The sequence below is a fragment of the Homarus americanus genome, unplaced genomic scaffold, assembly GCF_018991925.1.
Source record: "Homarus americanus isolate GMGI-L3 unplaced genomic scaffold, GMGI_Hamer_2.0 scaffold39675, whole genome shotgun sequence".
NCBI classification, from domain to species: domain Eukaryota; kingdom Metazoa; phylum Arthropoda; class Malacostraca; order Decapoda; family Nephropidae; genus Homarus; species Homarus americanus.
Window position 1 is genome coordinate 5,903,335 of NW_024736071.1, and position 14,100 is coordinate 5,917,434.

General features: G+C 36.9%; 1 protein-coding gene across 5 annotated transcripts in view; it reads left to right on the forward strand.

Moving 5' to 3' along the window:
* The window catches only part of LOC121871770 (carnitine O-palmitoyltransferase 1, liver isoform-like), a 73,397-nt gene extending 60,581 nt beyond the window's left edge, over positions 1 to 12,816 (forward strand). For all 5 annotated transcript variants that reach the window (XM_042374218.1, XM_042374221.1, XM_042374219.1 and 2 more), the window contains 10 exons: positions 307 to 491; positions 1,998 to 2,137; positions 3,080 to 3,159; positions 4,455 to 4,574; positions 5,584 to 5,737; positions 6,796 to 6,929; positions 9,426 to 9,524; positions 11,208 to 11,364; positions 11,510 to 11,629; positions 12,603 to 12,816. In XM_042374218.1, coding sequence (XP_042230152.1) covers positions 307 to 491; positions 1,998 to 2,137; positions 3,080 to 3,159; positions 4,455 to 4,574; positions 5,584 to 5,737; positions 6,796 to 6,929; positions 9,426 to 9,524; positions 11,208 to 11,364; positions 11,510 to 11,629; positions 12,603 to 12,806 — 1,393 coding nt within the window. In that variant the 3' untranslated portion in view covers positions 12,807 to 12,816. The remainder of the gene's footprint in view (positions 1 to 306; positions 492 to 1,997; positions 2,138 to 3,079; positions 3,160 to 4,454; positions 4,575 to 5,583; positions 5,738 to 6,795; positions 6,930 to 9,425; positions 9,525 to 11,207; positions 11,365 to 11,509; positions 11,630 to 12,602) is intronic.
* Positions 12,817 to 14,100: the final 1,284 nt, after the last annotated feature.

Below are 14,100 nucleotides of genomic sequence, written 5' to 3' on the forward strand. Positions count from 1 at the left end.
AATTCGTGGATTAGCACCAAGTACTGTATGCATCTTGTTCATATCCTCCATTTACAACACTTGCTTAAATCTCATTGTTATAAGACTCCAGGACATACAGTCATGGAGGTGCTTGCTTGATTTTTTATTTTAATTTATTTTTTTAAGTTAACTTTGATATTTTATAGGTTACCACAAATTAGATTAACTTGCAAATGACCATTTTCATGTTTTGTCTGTTGTATACAGCAACTGATTATTTTGTTGTCTTGAGCTCCACCTATAAGTCATCACTTAACATTTTTATTTCATTACTATTTCTAACAGAGTACCAGGTGAAGAAATTGATGAGTTACTTCATTTTGACTCGGTTGAATCCCGTCACATTGTAGTGTGGCGTCAAGGGCTCTTCTACCAACAGAGCATCTATGATGAAAAGAACCAGATCCTGTCTGTAGCTTTACTGGAGAAACTATTCCAAGAAATAATTGACGATGCTGATAAGCACAAGGGTAAGTAAGCAAACAACGTCCATCTTGTGAATATTTTAATTTTAGCTTCTGAGACATACTGTAGTCTTAACCCTCTCACCAGCCCCCCTCCCCCTGTGTGGTAGACTTTACAAAATTAAAAATGTTTCTACTCTATATAATAGCAGTTTTAACATTGATAAGTACAGTATTAACGTTCTCAATCCTGGTGAAGAAATGTTGAATTCAGTTGGATATAGCAACTTCTTTGGTATTAACTGGTTCATATTGAAAAGGCCGCTTAATTTAGACAGAGCTGCCAGATGCACGACATCACCCGTGTATTTATTGCCTCCGGTCATTACTTTTTTGTGTAACTTCAGTAATAGTTTTATGTGAAGTATATTTTACATAGCAAACTAATTTTCTAATGCAGTACAGTATTACCTCTCTGCTGAAATTATTGGTGGGCAGCCAGTTCATTTTAGGGAATTTTTTAGTAGAAAACAAATCTGAAAAAGTCATCCAATGCCAAACTTTATTCAGTATACAGGATGTTTTGGAAATATTCTGGTGGTGTATTCCTGAGACATGTACAGTGGTCCCTCGGTTAACGAACGCCTCGGTTAACGAAATTTCGGTTAATGAAGAATCTTCATTTCGGTTAACCAACAAAAATTCAGTTAACGAAATTCTTACGAAAATGTTTCGACATGCTTTGGCTTGCTCACCAGCTGGAAGATTAGTCCACCAATACAGAAAGACTCGGCTTATCCGAATTATTGCTCAATCCAGACTGGATTCTGGATTTACCGGGTTTTACTGTATGTAACTAAATAAAATAAAAATGTACCTATATCTACCCAAATTACTAGTTAAAAAAATAACCATAACATAACATAACCTAGAGGTCACAGGTGGGGGGTATGGCTGGAAATAAGAGAAGACCCTCGCCAACTACAGATGTCCCATCCACTGATTCCATGTATCCATGGTTTTCACTCTGTACCATTTCCCCAATAGCATCATTTACTTTTATGTATCCCCGGATTAGCAGGACATCTTTATCCCTCCCTGGTCTAATGTATTTCTCTGCACAGCGTCCCATCTCCTGCCACTGTTCTCCATGTTCTCTAAGTGTTGTGATCTTGTAGCTTGATTACATATTGTACTGCTTCGTATTCTTTCACTTATTTCCCACTATAATAATAATGATTTTGCCCCTAACTATGGCCCCCTAAGCATTCATTGAGTGATAACGGTGAGGTGAAAATGGCAAGGGAAGTAATGACACTGGAATAAAAATTGGAAGTGTTCCATAGACTAATGTGTGGGGAGAGTATAGCATTAGTGGCCTCTGCCTCTTCTTGTAACAGTCACCTTTCCCTCCACATCATGCTCATCCACCATTGTCATCAATGTTGTGAAGGTAAGTACCCCTGTACTGTACTGCCCAAGAGCACACGGCAGTGGGCTGTCTCTTACCAGTCACGTGCTCATCTTCTCTACCCCAATCATGCCACAATCCTCCATTTATATACTCAACAGAGAGTGTGAGTGAGAGCGAACGAAGTGTTGCATCTCTGACGGGTCTTCCACGAACAGACTGGGCAAGATTCCGGAAAGAATACTTCACATCAGGAATCAATAAAGACAACATGGACCTCATCGACAAGGCAGTGCTCTTGGTTAGCATAATTTTATTTTTAAGTCAGAAGAGTTAATTATCATCAGCAAATTGCTTTTCCACTTGGAACCTTAATTGGCTATAAAGTAATAGTCATAGAGTGAAAACTGATGACCTATGTGGTTTATCGAGACAATATATTGGGAAAATAGAAGTGCTAGGAATAGATTATGTATCGCGTCTATTACAATACATTGAGAAAGACCATTCGGATGAGAATGAATACATAGTGTCTTTCTTCATGGTAGAGTAATGTCTCAATATGCATATTTTTGATGGACAAAATTTTGCTATAATAGTATCAGTACAGGTATAGACCCTCGAATCCATGACCTTTGGGACCAAGACTGAACCAATTTTCAGGATTTTTTGGTTTCTTTGGTCTTAGGTTCAATTTTCTTCCCTGGGATCATCCATCTTTTACCTTAAGTCATCAAGTAGGCTACACAGGGGTGGATCCAGGATTATCAAAAGGGGTGTCCAAGAATTGCTGGTGCTGCAAACTGTTTTTTTATATAGATAGCAGAGCAATTAAAGTATGAAAGCATATAGAGAATGAATAATATTGTACTATTATTGTTTAGCTATATATTCCACAAAGTATTTACTACCACATTCACTGTTCTTTTAAAGAAAGTAGTTGAGGAGATTACTAATGTTACTGTCAGGGAACCATTATGCTTTCAAAATCCAGCTCTGAGCTGTCATATGGAATCCCGTGTGACAAGAAGTAACATCTGGTAACCATTACCTACAGTAGATACATTTAGATGCATTTCTCAATCAATATGCTAAAAAATTCATTTTGAAAAGGCAAATTGCAATACTGTATATTTTTTCTTTTCAAGTACATGTGTGAGCACGTATGCATTAAAATACATGCAGTTGCTTATATGTGTGCATGCATGTAAAAATCTTATATGTTTAATTATTTATTTTCCAGGTTATATTGTTTGATAAATGTCCAGAGAACATTTCCAGTAAAGGCAAAGCACTTCTACATTCTGATGGTCGCACTTTATGGTGAGTCTATTGTATGCTAATGTTAGTGGATGAGTAAATAAGATAACAAGAATGGTAAAATGGTAAGCAGAATTTAAATCTGTTTTTCTTTGTGAGATGATGAAGGATACATTAAAGGATAGAATGAATGTGGATCAAATTCCTAGCTTGGGAATGTTCTTTCTAAGCTTTTGGAAGAGAAGAGTGAGTACGTAGGATATCTTGAGAAACAGTTTGTGATAAGCTTAACAGAAGATTTTCAAATACAGTATTAACCCTCTCGTGGTCCTTCAATGCAAATTGTGCCGCTAAGCATTCTCATGCTGACACAACCCTTCCCACTCAGCCATATCTCACACTTAGAGCACCCTTCCTGTAAGCAAAAATGCGGGAACAGTAGACCGGCCCTATCAACCACCTAAGTTCCTCCCACTGGCCTCATGGGCTGGCAGATGCATCTCTAAAGGTGAACTCTATACAGTGTTTATTAAATGGATAACACATTCCTGTTACTGACACAACCTGCACCGAAAGACTGCAAGGGGGCGAGATTTCTGACTATGGCTATGAATACCGGAGGGTTAAGAGTTGCATTAAAATCTGTCAGAGATTGTGTGAGCTATTTGTGAATCATTCTGTCTGCCTCTCTATCTTATATTTCCAACACATCATTCCCCTGAAGGAGTTAGAACTCACACTGGGGGAATTGCCCAGACCAAAAAAAAAAAAAAAAATCCAAACTTCCCTATCAGTTTATGGCCTGCTCTCTGGTTCATGACCTTTCAAACCTCAATATAACCTTCCTTTATGTATGTCACTTATCCACACAGGATGCTGGAGAACTTACCGAGTTTATTGCACTCTAATACTCTGTCTTTGCCATCATTTCATCCCAAAATTTCTCAACACAGGTATTATTATGGATTACCCTTGTGAAGACTGAACATATTCTGACAAAAATCACAATTATTGTACAGGTAGTTCTCGTTTATCCCAAATTAACTTTATCACAGTTTGTTTTACTAAAGAATGTTATTTAAGGCACAGATTACTGTACATGAAGACCTTTGTGTTCTCCATCATCCATCTCCCTCGAGAACCTTTAATGTTATATGATCTAGGAAGGAGATTTGATGCATCTTTTTTTCTTTTATTTAGTCATTACTTACTTATTATTCCGTGAATATTAGAGACTCAGTCCAACTCTTGAGAATGAACCAATATAAGTGCATTTATCTCATCAAGTTTGGATAGCATATTATTGTGAACTTAACTAATGTATTGGCCTAAAACTTGCCAATGTTTTCTATTTTCAGGAGTGACAAGAGTGTTAACATATGCTTCTTCCCTGATGGACAGTGTGGCTTGAATGTAGAACACTCCATGGCTGATGCCCCTGCCATGGGTCATGTATGGGAGTACGCTATGACCATGGAGTGAGTTTCTGTTTTTCATTTACTGATTTTATTATCATTTCGCCGCTTATCAGCCATTTGGGCGGTTGATTGCGAATACAGTACAGTACTACCAAGTAGTGTACTTTTATTCAGAACCTGCTATTATCCAATAGAGGGCATAGAAGGCCTTATGCCAGGATAACCATATTTATCTACAGTGTAAACTTGAACCCTGAGACAAAATAGACTCTGCCTCGTGGTGCTTAATGATGATGTATCTTACAAGACTCTTATTTCATCTTGATTGTGTTGTAATGAAGTAGGATGAATATGGGAGCAAATCCTTATTTTTTAGATAAAATATAACTCCTGCCAAAAGTATATGTAATAGATTTGGCTGAGCCTTGACTCATTTGTTGAAATACCATGCAAGACTTGAGTAGCCATTACAATATAGTGGTGCTAGCACCATGATATGGTCATTTAGGCAGGTCTTACTCCAGGACCCTAGACCATCAGTACAAAGCTGCCTCAATTTTACCCTCACTCACCATGCATATGCCAGGCTGAGGTTCAGGTTTTCCTTGGGTTCCAGCTTACATAAATACAACCACACATTCTTTCTTCAGTCTCTTCTAATATCTAAAATTTTGACTGGCTCCGTCATTGAGCATAACTTTTTCACCCTCATTCATTGGTTCTATGACTATTTCTGAAGTATGCACTGACCTCTTTCTCTATTCTCCAACATAGCTGCACTCAGGGCATCTGACCATGCCATGTTGGTCTTATTAAAAAAAGTGTTATGAGATTCAGATATGGGTAGTTTGTTTAGATATACATCGAGGTATTTTGAGGCACTCTGTAAATTAATTAGATAGAGCAAAAATAGGTAAATGTTTCCTTAAACAATTTTAAGATCTTTTAGTCTTATTGACAGTTACAAGTGTGCTTCTTTATAGCATTATAACACACAGTTACTGCAATATATACAAAATATGAAGTGAACAATGCAATCCTACTTATAGAAATAAATTTTCTGACACAGAGTAATTGAGAAAAGATATCTAGACAATGGACAAGTGATGCCTCCACCCAAGTTTTTCAAACAGAGCAACTATTCCTATCCACGTCGAATCATCTGGGACATTACAGATGCACTCGAGAAAGAAATTAATAAAGCAGTTGTTTTCAATCAGAAGGTAAGATATTTGTGGCCCACCTAACAGTTTTGTGTGACTGTAAGTGTGTGTATAAAACTTCTCTATTGCCTAACTCCTAGAAAGGTCACCAGGAGAGTTTATTTTAATAACTGCTCTCATGATGTTACATCAATTTGTTGGTTAGTGTCTCTTGTGAGTCAACATTACAGAGCTTGATTGCTACATAGTTTGTATTGATTTTCTTTATTTAATAATAAAGAAACCCTCTCTTAAGCTGATGTGCAACCTAAGGATTATTGTTCTTATCAGAGCACTTCATTTCAGCTGAGTAGAGTTAACATTGAGTGCATGTCATGTGTATTTGCTTTGGAGATTCACTTTGTGTTTAGGAATTTTCCTTTGAGGCAGACACTACCATTTTAGAGGAGGCACAGCTGCACACTTAACTTTGTTAAATTATATGTAATAAAATAAAATAATTCTTTCCTTGATGGAATGAGCTTTTTCAAACCATCCATGTGGTTTCTGAGTTCTTCGGTATCAGTAAAGAGAGAAAACAAATATAGTGCCAACAGATGATGCTGGTTTATATGAAGCAACAGGGGTAAACCTTGCTTGGAAGGGAAATCCCATAATAGAACACATATTTTACACTAGTAAGTATTGTATAGAATCATAGATGAATGAAGAAAAAACTTGTTTGTATATTTTCTCTTGCTTCTAGCCACTGAACATTAAGCATTGAAATGTCTTGAAACAAAATGTATTAAAACAAAGATGAAATGTGAACTTCAGAGTTCATGTAAATCACTAAATTTTATAAAAAGTTATATACAGTCGCCCACAGAATACTCGCAACACATCTGGTAGCATCTGAGAAAACACAGACAGCATAAACTTACATAAAGGCCAAAAATTCTGCTTATAATTAACAGTTTCCTGTGCCTTGCTTTATAGAGCACAAGATAGAAGAGTGAAACATTGTGACATGATCTGAGCGTCCATACGAGTACAGTTGTGCTTGCAGACGTGTCCAGAGTATTTTGTCGGCAGCCGTACATAGAAGAAAATTTAAAAATATATGTATTCTATTACAGAATAATGATGACCTTGACCTTGAGATTGTGAATCACAATAAGTTTGGCAAAGGTATAATGAAGAAGGCACGGGTCAGCCCAGATGCTTTTATTCAGATAGCACTTCAGCTTGCATATTATCGCCATAGTGGCAGGTAAATACTTTTGTTTCGTTATTACTGCAGTTTATGTGTTTCAGAAAACCCCTGTACTGTATATACCTCACTTACAGATAAATTACATGTTATTGCAGAGAGAATGAGAAATGAAAGTAAAATCAAGTAATGTTTACAGTACCTCTACTGTATTGTTCAGAAAAGAAGGGGATGTATGGATTCAATTGTATTCATGTATAGTAATTTAGCAATGACTGCTTTGCTGTGGGGGTGCAGCAGTCGAGTGGATACAGTGCTTGTCCCCTGTCTTAAGGGTTGGTGGTTTGATCCTAGAGCACTACCAGTCCACTCAGCTGTAAATGGGTATCTAACTTAACAAGTTGGGAAGTGAAGTCGTTTGAGTGCAGCACCATCCATACTGCCTTCCTGCATACCAAAAAGGCTTTAATATACATACAGCACCCACTTAACATTCATTTAATGGATGTACTTTTACAGATACTTTACATGTGTTTTATAATGTTACCATATATCCAATCATATGTATGTACAGTACAGTATATCCATAAATATGTACATTGCACCCTGCTAAAGGTGTCCACCACCACTTGCTCACTGATACTCGTCACTCTCTTTTGCTGTTACTTTCACTTGGATCATAATTGTGTTTACAGCATTATTGTACTGTACAGGGTGTATTGTATTGTGATCAAATGTTCCATTCTAACCTTTAGTATGAAAAAAAAAAGCCGTACTGTTACTTTTAATGAAAATTTTGAAATAATCCTTTCGAAGCCCCCCCCCCCCCTCTACCTTCAAGCAATATCTCTTTTTGTCTGTAACTATTCTTCGTGTCTAGTATGCAAGTTGAAGCAGTAATTTAAGGTAAAAAAAAGATAAATTACCTGTATCAGAATATTCTTTAGAGTTTGCAGGAATCATTCAGGAGGCAAAATTAGCTTGTGTTATGGGTATCATCCATGAGCTCCTTAGTGTGGCAGTGGTGACTATAACTCATTCTCTTCATCGTAGGCGTTATACTTGGTCAACATTCATGCTTTGCTGAGATTGATTATTGACTTTTTATAAATTGTAAGTAGAAAAAAATCAGAATATTTAGAGATGACAAGAATTTAGGTAAGAACTCAGGTTAAACTAGGGTGAGAATGTTAGGTTAAACTAGGGTGAGAATGTTCTGGACTATATTTCAATCATACTGCTACTGCACCAATAGTATGTTATTAATTGTAGTACAGTATTTACATTCGTATGAGTTATTTTTTATGATATTTTTCTCACATAAATGGTCCCGTTCTTTCCTTAAAAATATAAAACTTTGAATAAATTTTTTTAAGTTTTTTGAAAGAAACAAAAATCAAAAGAAGAAATAATAAAACACACAAAATTATTTTAAACGTCCAGAGCTTCTTTGAACAAAAAGGAAATCAAACAAGAAGATATGAAAATATGAGGAATGATTTTAAAACCTTGAGAAATGTTGAGATTTACTCCTAACAAAGATTTTGGATAATTTATCTTCAACGAATATGATTGTAAAAACACCAGAAATGATGTGAAATGTTGAGCCTGGGCTCTAGCGATGTCCAAAGTTCATTCTCCATTTTTAAAGCATCTAAGTGCATCCATTTTCACATCTAAAATAACACATTTTCTTTGACCTTTCTGTACATGAAAACACTCCTGTTGTATACAGTACTTACTCTTTGAACTATACTAAGTATCGTGTGTGCTTATATTTCACCATCCTGTCATTCAATGCGATGGTTCAGAGTAAAGTAAAGTTAGAGAGTGAATGTTTTGGGACATATCTCAATTTATAACATGAGTTTCGATGGGAAATTAGGCAAACACTGCCTAATGTATGTCCTCGTGACGAATCATAACGTTAAGCAGGCGCTGGCTGTATGGTGTGCTGTAGCCAGGCGCTGGCTGTATGGTGTGCTGTAGCCAGGCGCTGGCTGTATGGTGTGCTGTAGCCAGGCGCTGGCTGTATGGTGTGCTGTAGCCAGGCGCTGGCTGTATGGTGTGCTGTAGCCAGGCGCTGGCTGTATGGTGTGCTGTAGCCAGGCGCTGGCTGTATGGTGTGCTGTAGCCAGGCGCTGGCTCTATGGTGTGCTGTAGCCAGGCGCTGGCTCTATGGTGTGCTGTAGCCAGGCGCTGGCTGTATGGTGTGCTGTAGCCAGGCGCTGGCTGTATGGTGTGCTGGAGCCAGGCTCTATGGTGTGCTGTAGCCAGGCGCTGGCTGTATGGTGTGCTGTAGCCAGGCGCTGGCTGTATGGTGTGCTGTAGCCAGGCGCTGGCTGTATGGTGTGCTGGAGCCAGGCTCTATGGTGTGCTGTAGCCAGGCGCTGGCTCTATGGTGTGCTGTAGCCATACTGTCCCTTTTGGGCAGTCAAGCTTAGGGGATCTACTTTTTTTCACTTTGCTGTCATGTAATGACACGTACATTACTCCCTTTTATCACCTGGAGATTTGATTAGCTACATCTTGTGTTAATTCTTTTTAATCTTTCAGATTTTGTCAAACTTATGAAGCATCAGCAACACGGCTTTACCAAAATGGACGGACAGAAACAGTAAGATCCTGTACAGAGGACGCTGCAACATTTGTCAGGTAAAAATTTTTTGGGGTATAAGAATTGAATGAATGATTATGAATACACTGTATTATCTTAGTGCTGCAGCAGCCATGATCATAAGGTACAGGAGATATTTAATGGTAAAATGTTGAACTAAAATTAAAGTGATGGAAAATAAAACAAAACCTGATATAAAACGACCAGGAAGGAAACGACAAGAATAAATAAACCTATAAAAGATATAGGAGGCCGGCCTCCTTCTAAAACATAAGAGTCTCACCACCCGGACAGCATGACTTTTCCCCCAGCACCACAGAGTGTAAGAACCATCTCCCCCACGGCACCGGGAGAGGTGCCCATGCCACCGGTCCCCCAGACTGGGGCACTCAACCAGTGTGGTACAGTCAAGGGGACCAGGCAGTTGTCGCGCCACTGTCCATAAAATACCCGTGTATTAACCGGGTTTGGCCGATACAGAGAAAAGTCAAGGCAATCTGCAACCGGCGAGGCATCGTCAGGTACCTCCATGGATGCACCACATCAGTTATCTTCCACATTTTGTTTATCCCCATTCTAGCCCACTGGTCCTGTCACAAGCGATGGACAGTCCCCCTGAGTACATGGTGGATGTCACAGTGAGGGAAAGGCCTTTTTTGGGGCTGGCCTACCGCCGCCCCTGCACGTCTTGCCTCCGCATCGGCCGCCACATTGCCGTCAACCCTGATGTGAGCAGGTACCCAGCAGAACTGGACCACCCACCCACGCTGCTTGAGTAGAAAGAGCCACTCTAAAATTTTGACGATCAGGGGATGAAACGAGTTAAAAAACTCAAGTTCCTGTAGGGCACTATGCGAATCACAAAAAATAGTAATGTTTAAAATGATCATTATACCTAAAAAATCACTGCAGTGCAGCTAAAATGCCACATAGCTCAGGTGTAAAAATTGAGGCAGTGATGGGTAATGCACAAGAGGAGATAAATGTCCTTGATACCGCAGACTACGGCGACCCTAGTTTTAGAAGCTAGAATTCTGAATTCCGACATCTTTAACAGCAATGACCTTGAGTTAATATGCCCAAGATGCAAGCCCCCTCACGGTCTGTTGTTGTGTTTGATGGTACTTGTGGTATAGATTGTTGGTCATCTAGGCACATCTTGCATACAAAGTCGGGAATTTGACCACTCGGTGACAGACTCATATTCCTTCTTTGTTACAAAGTCTGCGCATCTTTCATGCACCCAGTCTTCACACAAGTTACACCTTATAGCACGGCTCCTGCTATTCATTCCTGTTGTACAATAAACAGACACACCTAGGTCGACCTTTAGATGGTTTTGTTACCGGTACCTCTAAAGTGAGGTCCTGCTGACAGGTGGCAGGGACTGCCATTGCTCACCCACTGGGGTTGGTGATGGGGGGCTGGGGGGGTGCTGGACATTTGAAACTCAACAATTAATATCAGAATTTGTTCCCTAATATGTTGGCAATGATTAGGCAGAACAGCTTGATTAGAAAAGATGTTTGGTTAAATAGGCTTTTTTGGGCTGGTTAGGGAACTTAACTACCATTTATAACATTGTGTCTTTGAGAAATTTAATTCCAACTTTCGAACGAACAACTTATAATTTATTTTATTTTTTTAATAAACTGGGGACATCTTGTATTTGATTTTAAGAGTGAATAATTTCCTTATTCATAAACATTCTAACTTTTTAGAGCAATGGTGAATGGGAAGCTCCCAAAAGAAGAACTGCTAAAATTATTGAGAGCAGCAGGTAATCATCACCAGAAACTCTACCGTGATGCGATGAATGGCTTAGGAATTGATCGCCATCTGTTTGCTCTTTATATTGTCTCGAAGGGACTTGGCTATGTGAGTTTTTCTTTTGTTTTATGTTTCAAATTGTTTATTTGTTAATGTTGTTGATATTTTAAACACATATTAAGATATGCAAGGAATAGTTTACAGTTTATTGTGTTCTGGGATATAATAGTTATTTTTCTTTCTCTCAACACAGGAAAGTCAGTTTTTGGAATCCATCATTCGCAGGCAGTGGACGCTGTCAACATCCCAGCAACCTCAACAGCAGATTCAAGCAAACATTCCTGACATTAACTTGGAACCTTTTCGAACAATGGTATTTTAAAACTACTTATTCATTGAAATAAAGATAAAAAGCATGAGGGATATTTATTAGATATTTAGTTGAAATTGTTGAAAGTACAGTAGACTTTAAATTTACCCCATTATTACAGGTGTCCCCCAATATGCAAAGAGGTTCTGTTTCTGGAAATCTACTGCATGTGTTAAGTGAAAGAATGTATATTGGGATGGTAGAACCCTTGTATGTTTGGGGTTACATTCCAAGGAAATGAAAGTAACCCTCTATTGAATGGTAGATCTGACTGTGTGTTAATTGGGATTAAATTTCAATTAGGAAAATTTTAGTCAACTGAGGTTTTTCACACAAAGTTCACCACTATACATCCTTTAAAAATAATAGAAAAGAATGAAATTTAATACATTGAAAATGATGAATATTGTGCAGGTACAGTAGAGCATAAACACATCTCAGCATGCTGGGTGACTGTCTAAAAGTTTGCATTCTTCAAAGAAAAAGGGATGACAAAAAGTTATTTCTATTCATTAAAACAAATGTTTACATTTGTATTAAGAAAAATTGGGTGTCAAAATATGATTGTTATTTGTTAAAGCAAATGTTTGCTTTTGTTTAAAGAAAAAAGGGACAAAATGTGACTTCAGTAAAATTTATTTTCATTTATTAAGCAAACATATACCAGGGGATACCTTTACATACCCTACCTGTCTCATTATTGTACTGTACTATACAGTACATACCTTGTCTCTTCTATTACAGCATTATATTTCATATATGAACTATAAGGGGTATACACTTGTTAGAAAATGTATGGAAAATGAACCTCCTCCTCCTGCAGATATTTGTCATTTTAAAATAAGTATTTAGATTGGCTGTTCACTAACTCCTTCATTGTTATTGATCGCAAAAATGATTCTTCCCAACATTCAGGTTTTATTAGTTTGTGTTGAAGACAATTTGATGTTAATAGTATCATGGTTTTTATCAACAGTGTTCACCTGGTGGAGGCTTTGGTCCAGTGTCAGATGAAGGCTATGGAGTTTCCTACATGCTTCCTACAGAATATAACATTTTCTTCCATGTATCTTCCAAGAAATCATGTTCAACAACTGATTCCAGGAAGTTTGCTGATATATTATTCAAAAGCATGGATGATATGCGTCTTTTATTTGACAATTCAACACTGGAATCTTAATATAGGTTAAGTAACTTAAGTCAAGAGTAGTGTAGCAGATATTTTTATTTCATTACTTAAGTGACAGAGTAATTTTGTGTCTTACACTTGAGTTATATATATATATATATATATATATATATATATATATATATATATATATATATATATATATATATATATATATATATATATATATATATATATATATATATATATATATATATATATATATATATATATATATATATATATATATATATATATATATATATATATATATATATATATATATATATATATATATATATATATATATATATATATATATATATATATATATATATATATATATATATATATATATATATATATATATATATATATATATATATATATATATATATATTTTACTTGCCTAATTTTAAAATTTAGTGATTAAGTTTGGAAGAGTGTATAGTAGGAGAAAATAATTCATAGTGAATATGAACAATATGAACTTAACTTCTAGGAGTAATGTAATGAAAATAGGTAAAAAGGGGGGGGGGGAGACAGAAGGAATTAGTTATTAACTTCAATGAAAATAGATTGGAGAAAGTTCAATGTTCCAGATATAAGGAAGTGGATTTATCAGCAGATGGAATGATCCATGGTAAACTGAACCACAGAGTAGAGGAAGAAAAGAAATTAAAAGGTGGACATTAAGATGGGGATTTGTTGAGCTACCATTGTGATATGGGTGTGAAGTGTGGACTATGAATTAAAGAAGAAGGAGCAAATAAGAAATGAAAGAAATTACTGTATACATTTGAGGGAAATACTTTTGAGTAAATAAGATGCAGAAAGCAAAATATCCAATGCAGATTTTATAAGGAAGAATTAAGGAAGTGTTGGGCAGAGCGCAGATCAGTGACTGTTTAGGTGAGGTGACCATGTTGAGACGTGAGAAAATGGGAAATGAAAAATTGGTTTAGATGTATATTTCAGAGATGGATGGTTAGAGGGGGCAGGAAAACGAAGATAGAGATGGAGTGAAGGGGTAATGGAGCATGGACATTCAGGATGAAGTAGTGAGCAGAGACTATTGCTTCAAGTTGTATATCAGAAAGAATGTGCTGCTGAAGAGGGAAGTGATAGGTCAAGGGGCCTTGTTGTGGATGAGGAGTGCCATATTAGAACACATCTTTCAAGACAAAGAATGAGTGAATGGTGCCGAATGATGGGAAAGTGTAGTATATAATATACTGTACACATTTCATCCCTTTTTTTATATTCATATTGTACAAATATTATTCATTCATTCTATATCATCTTA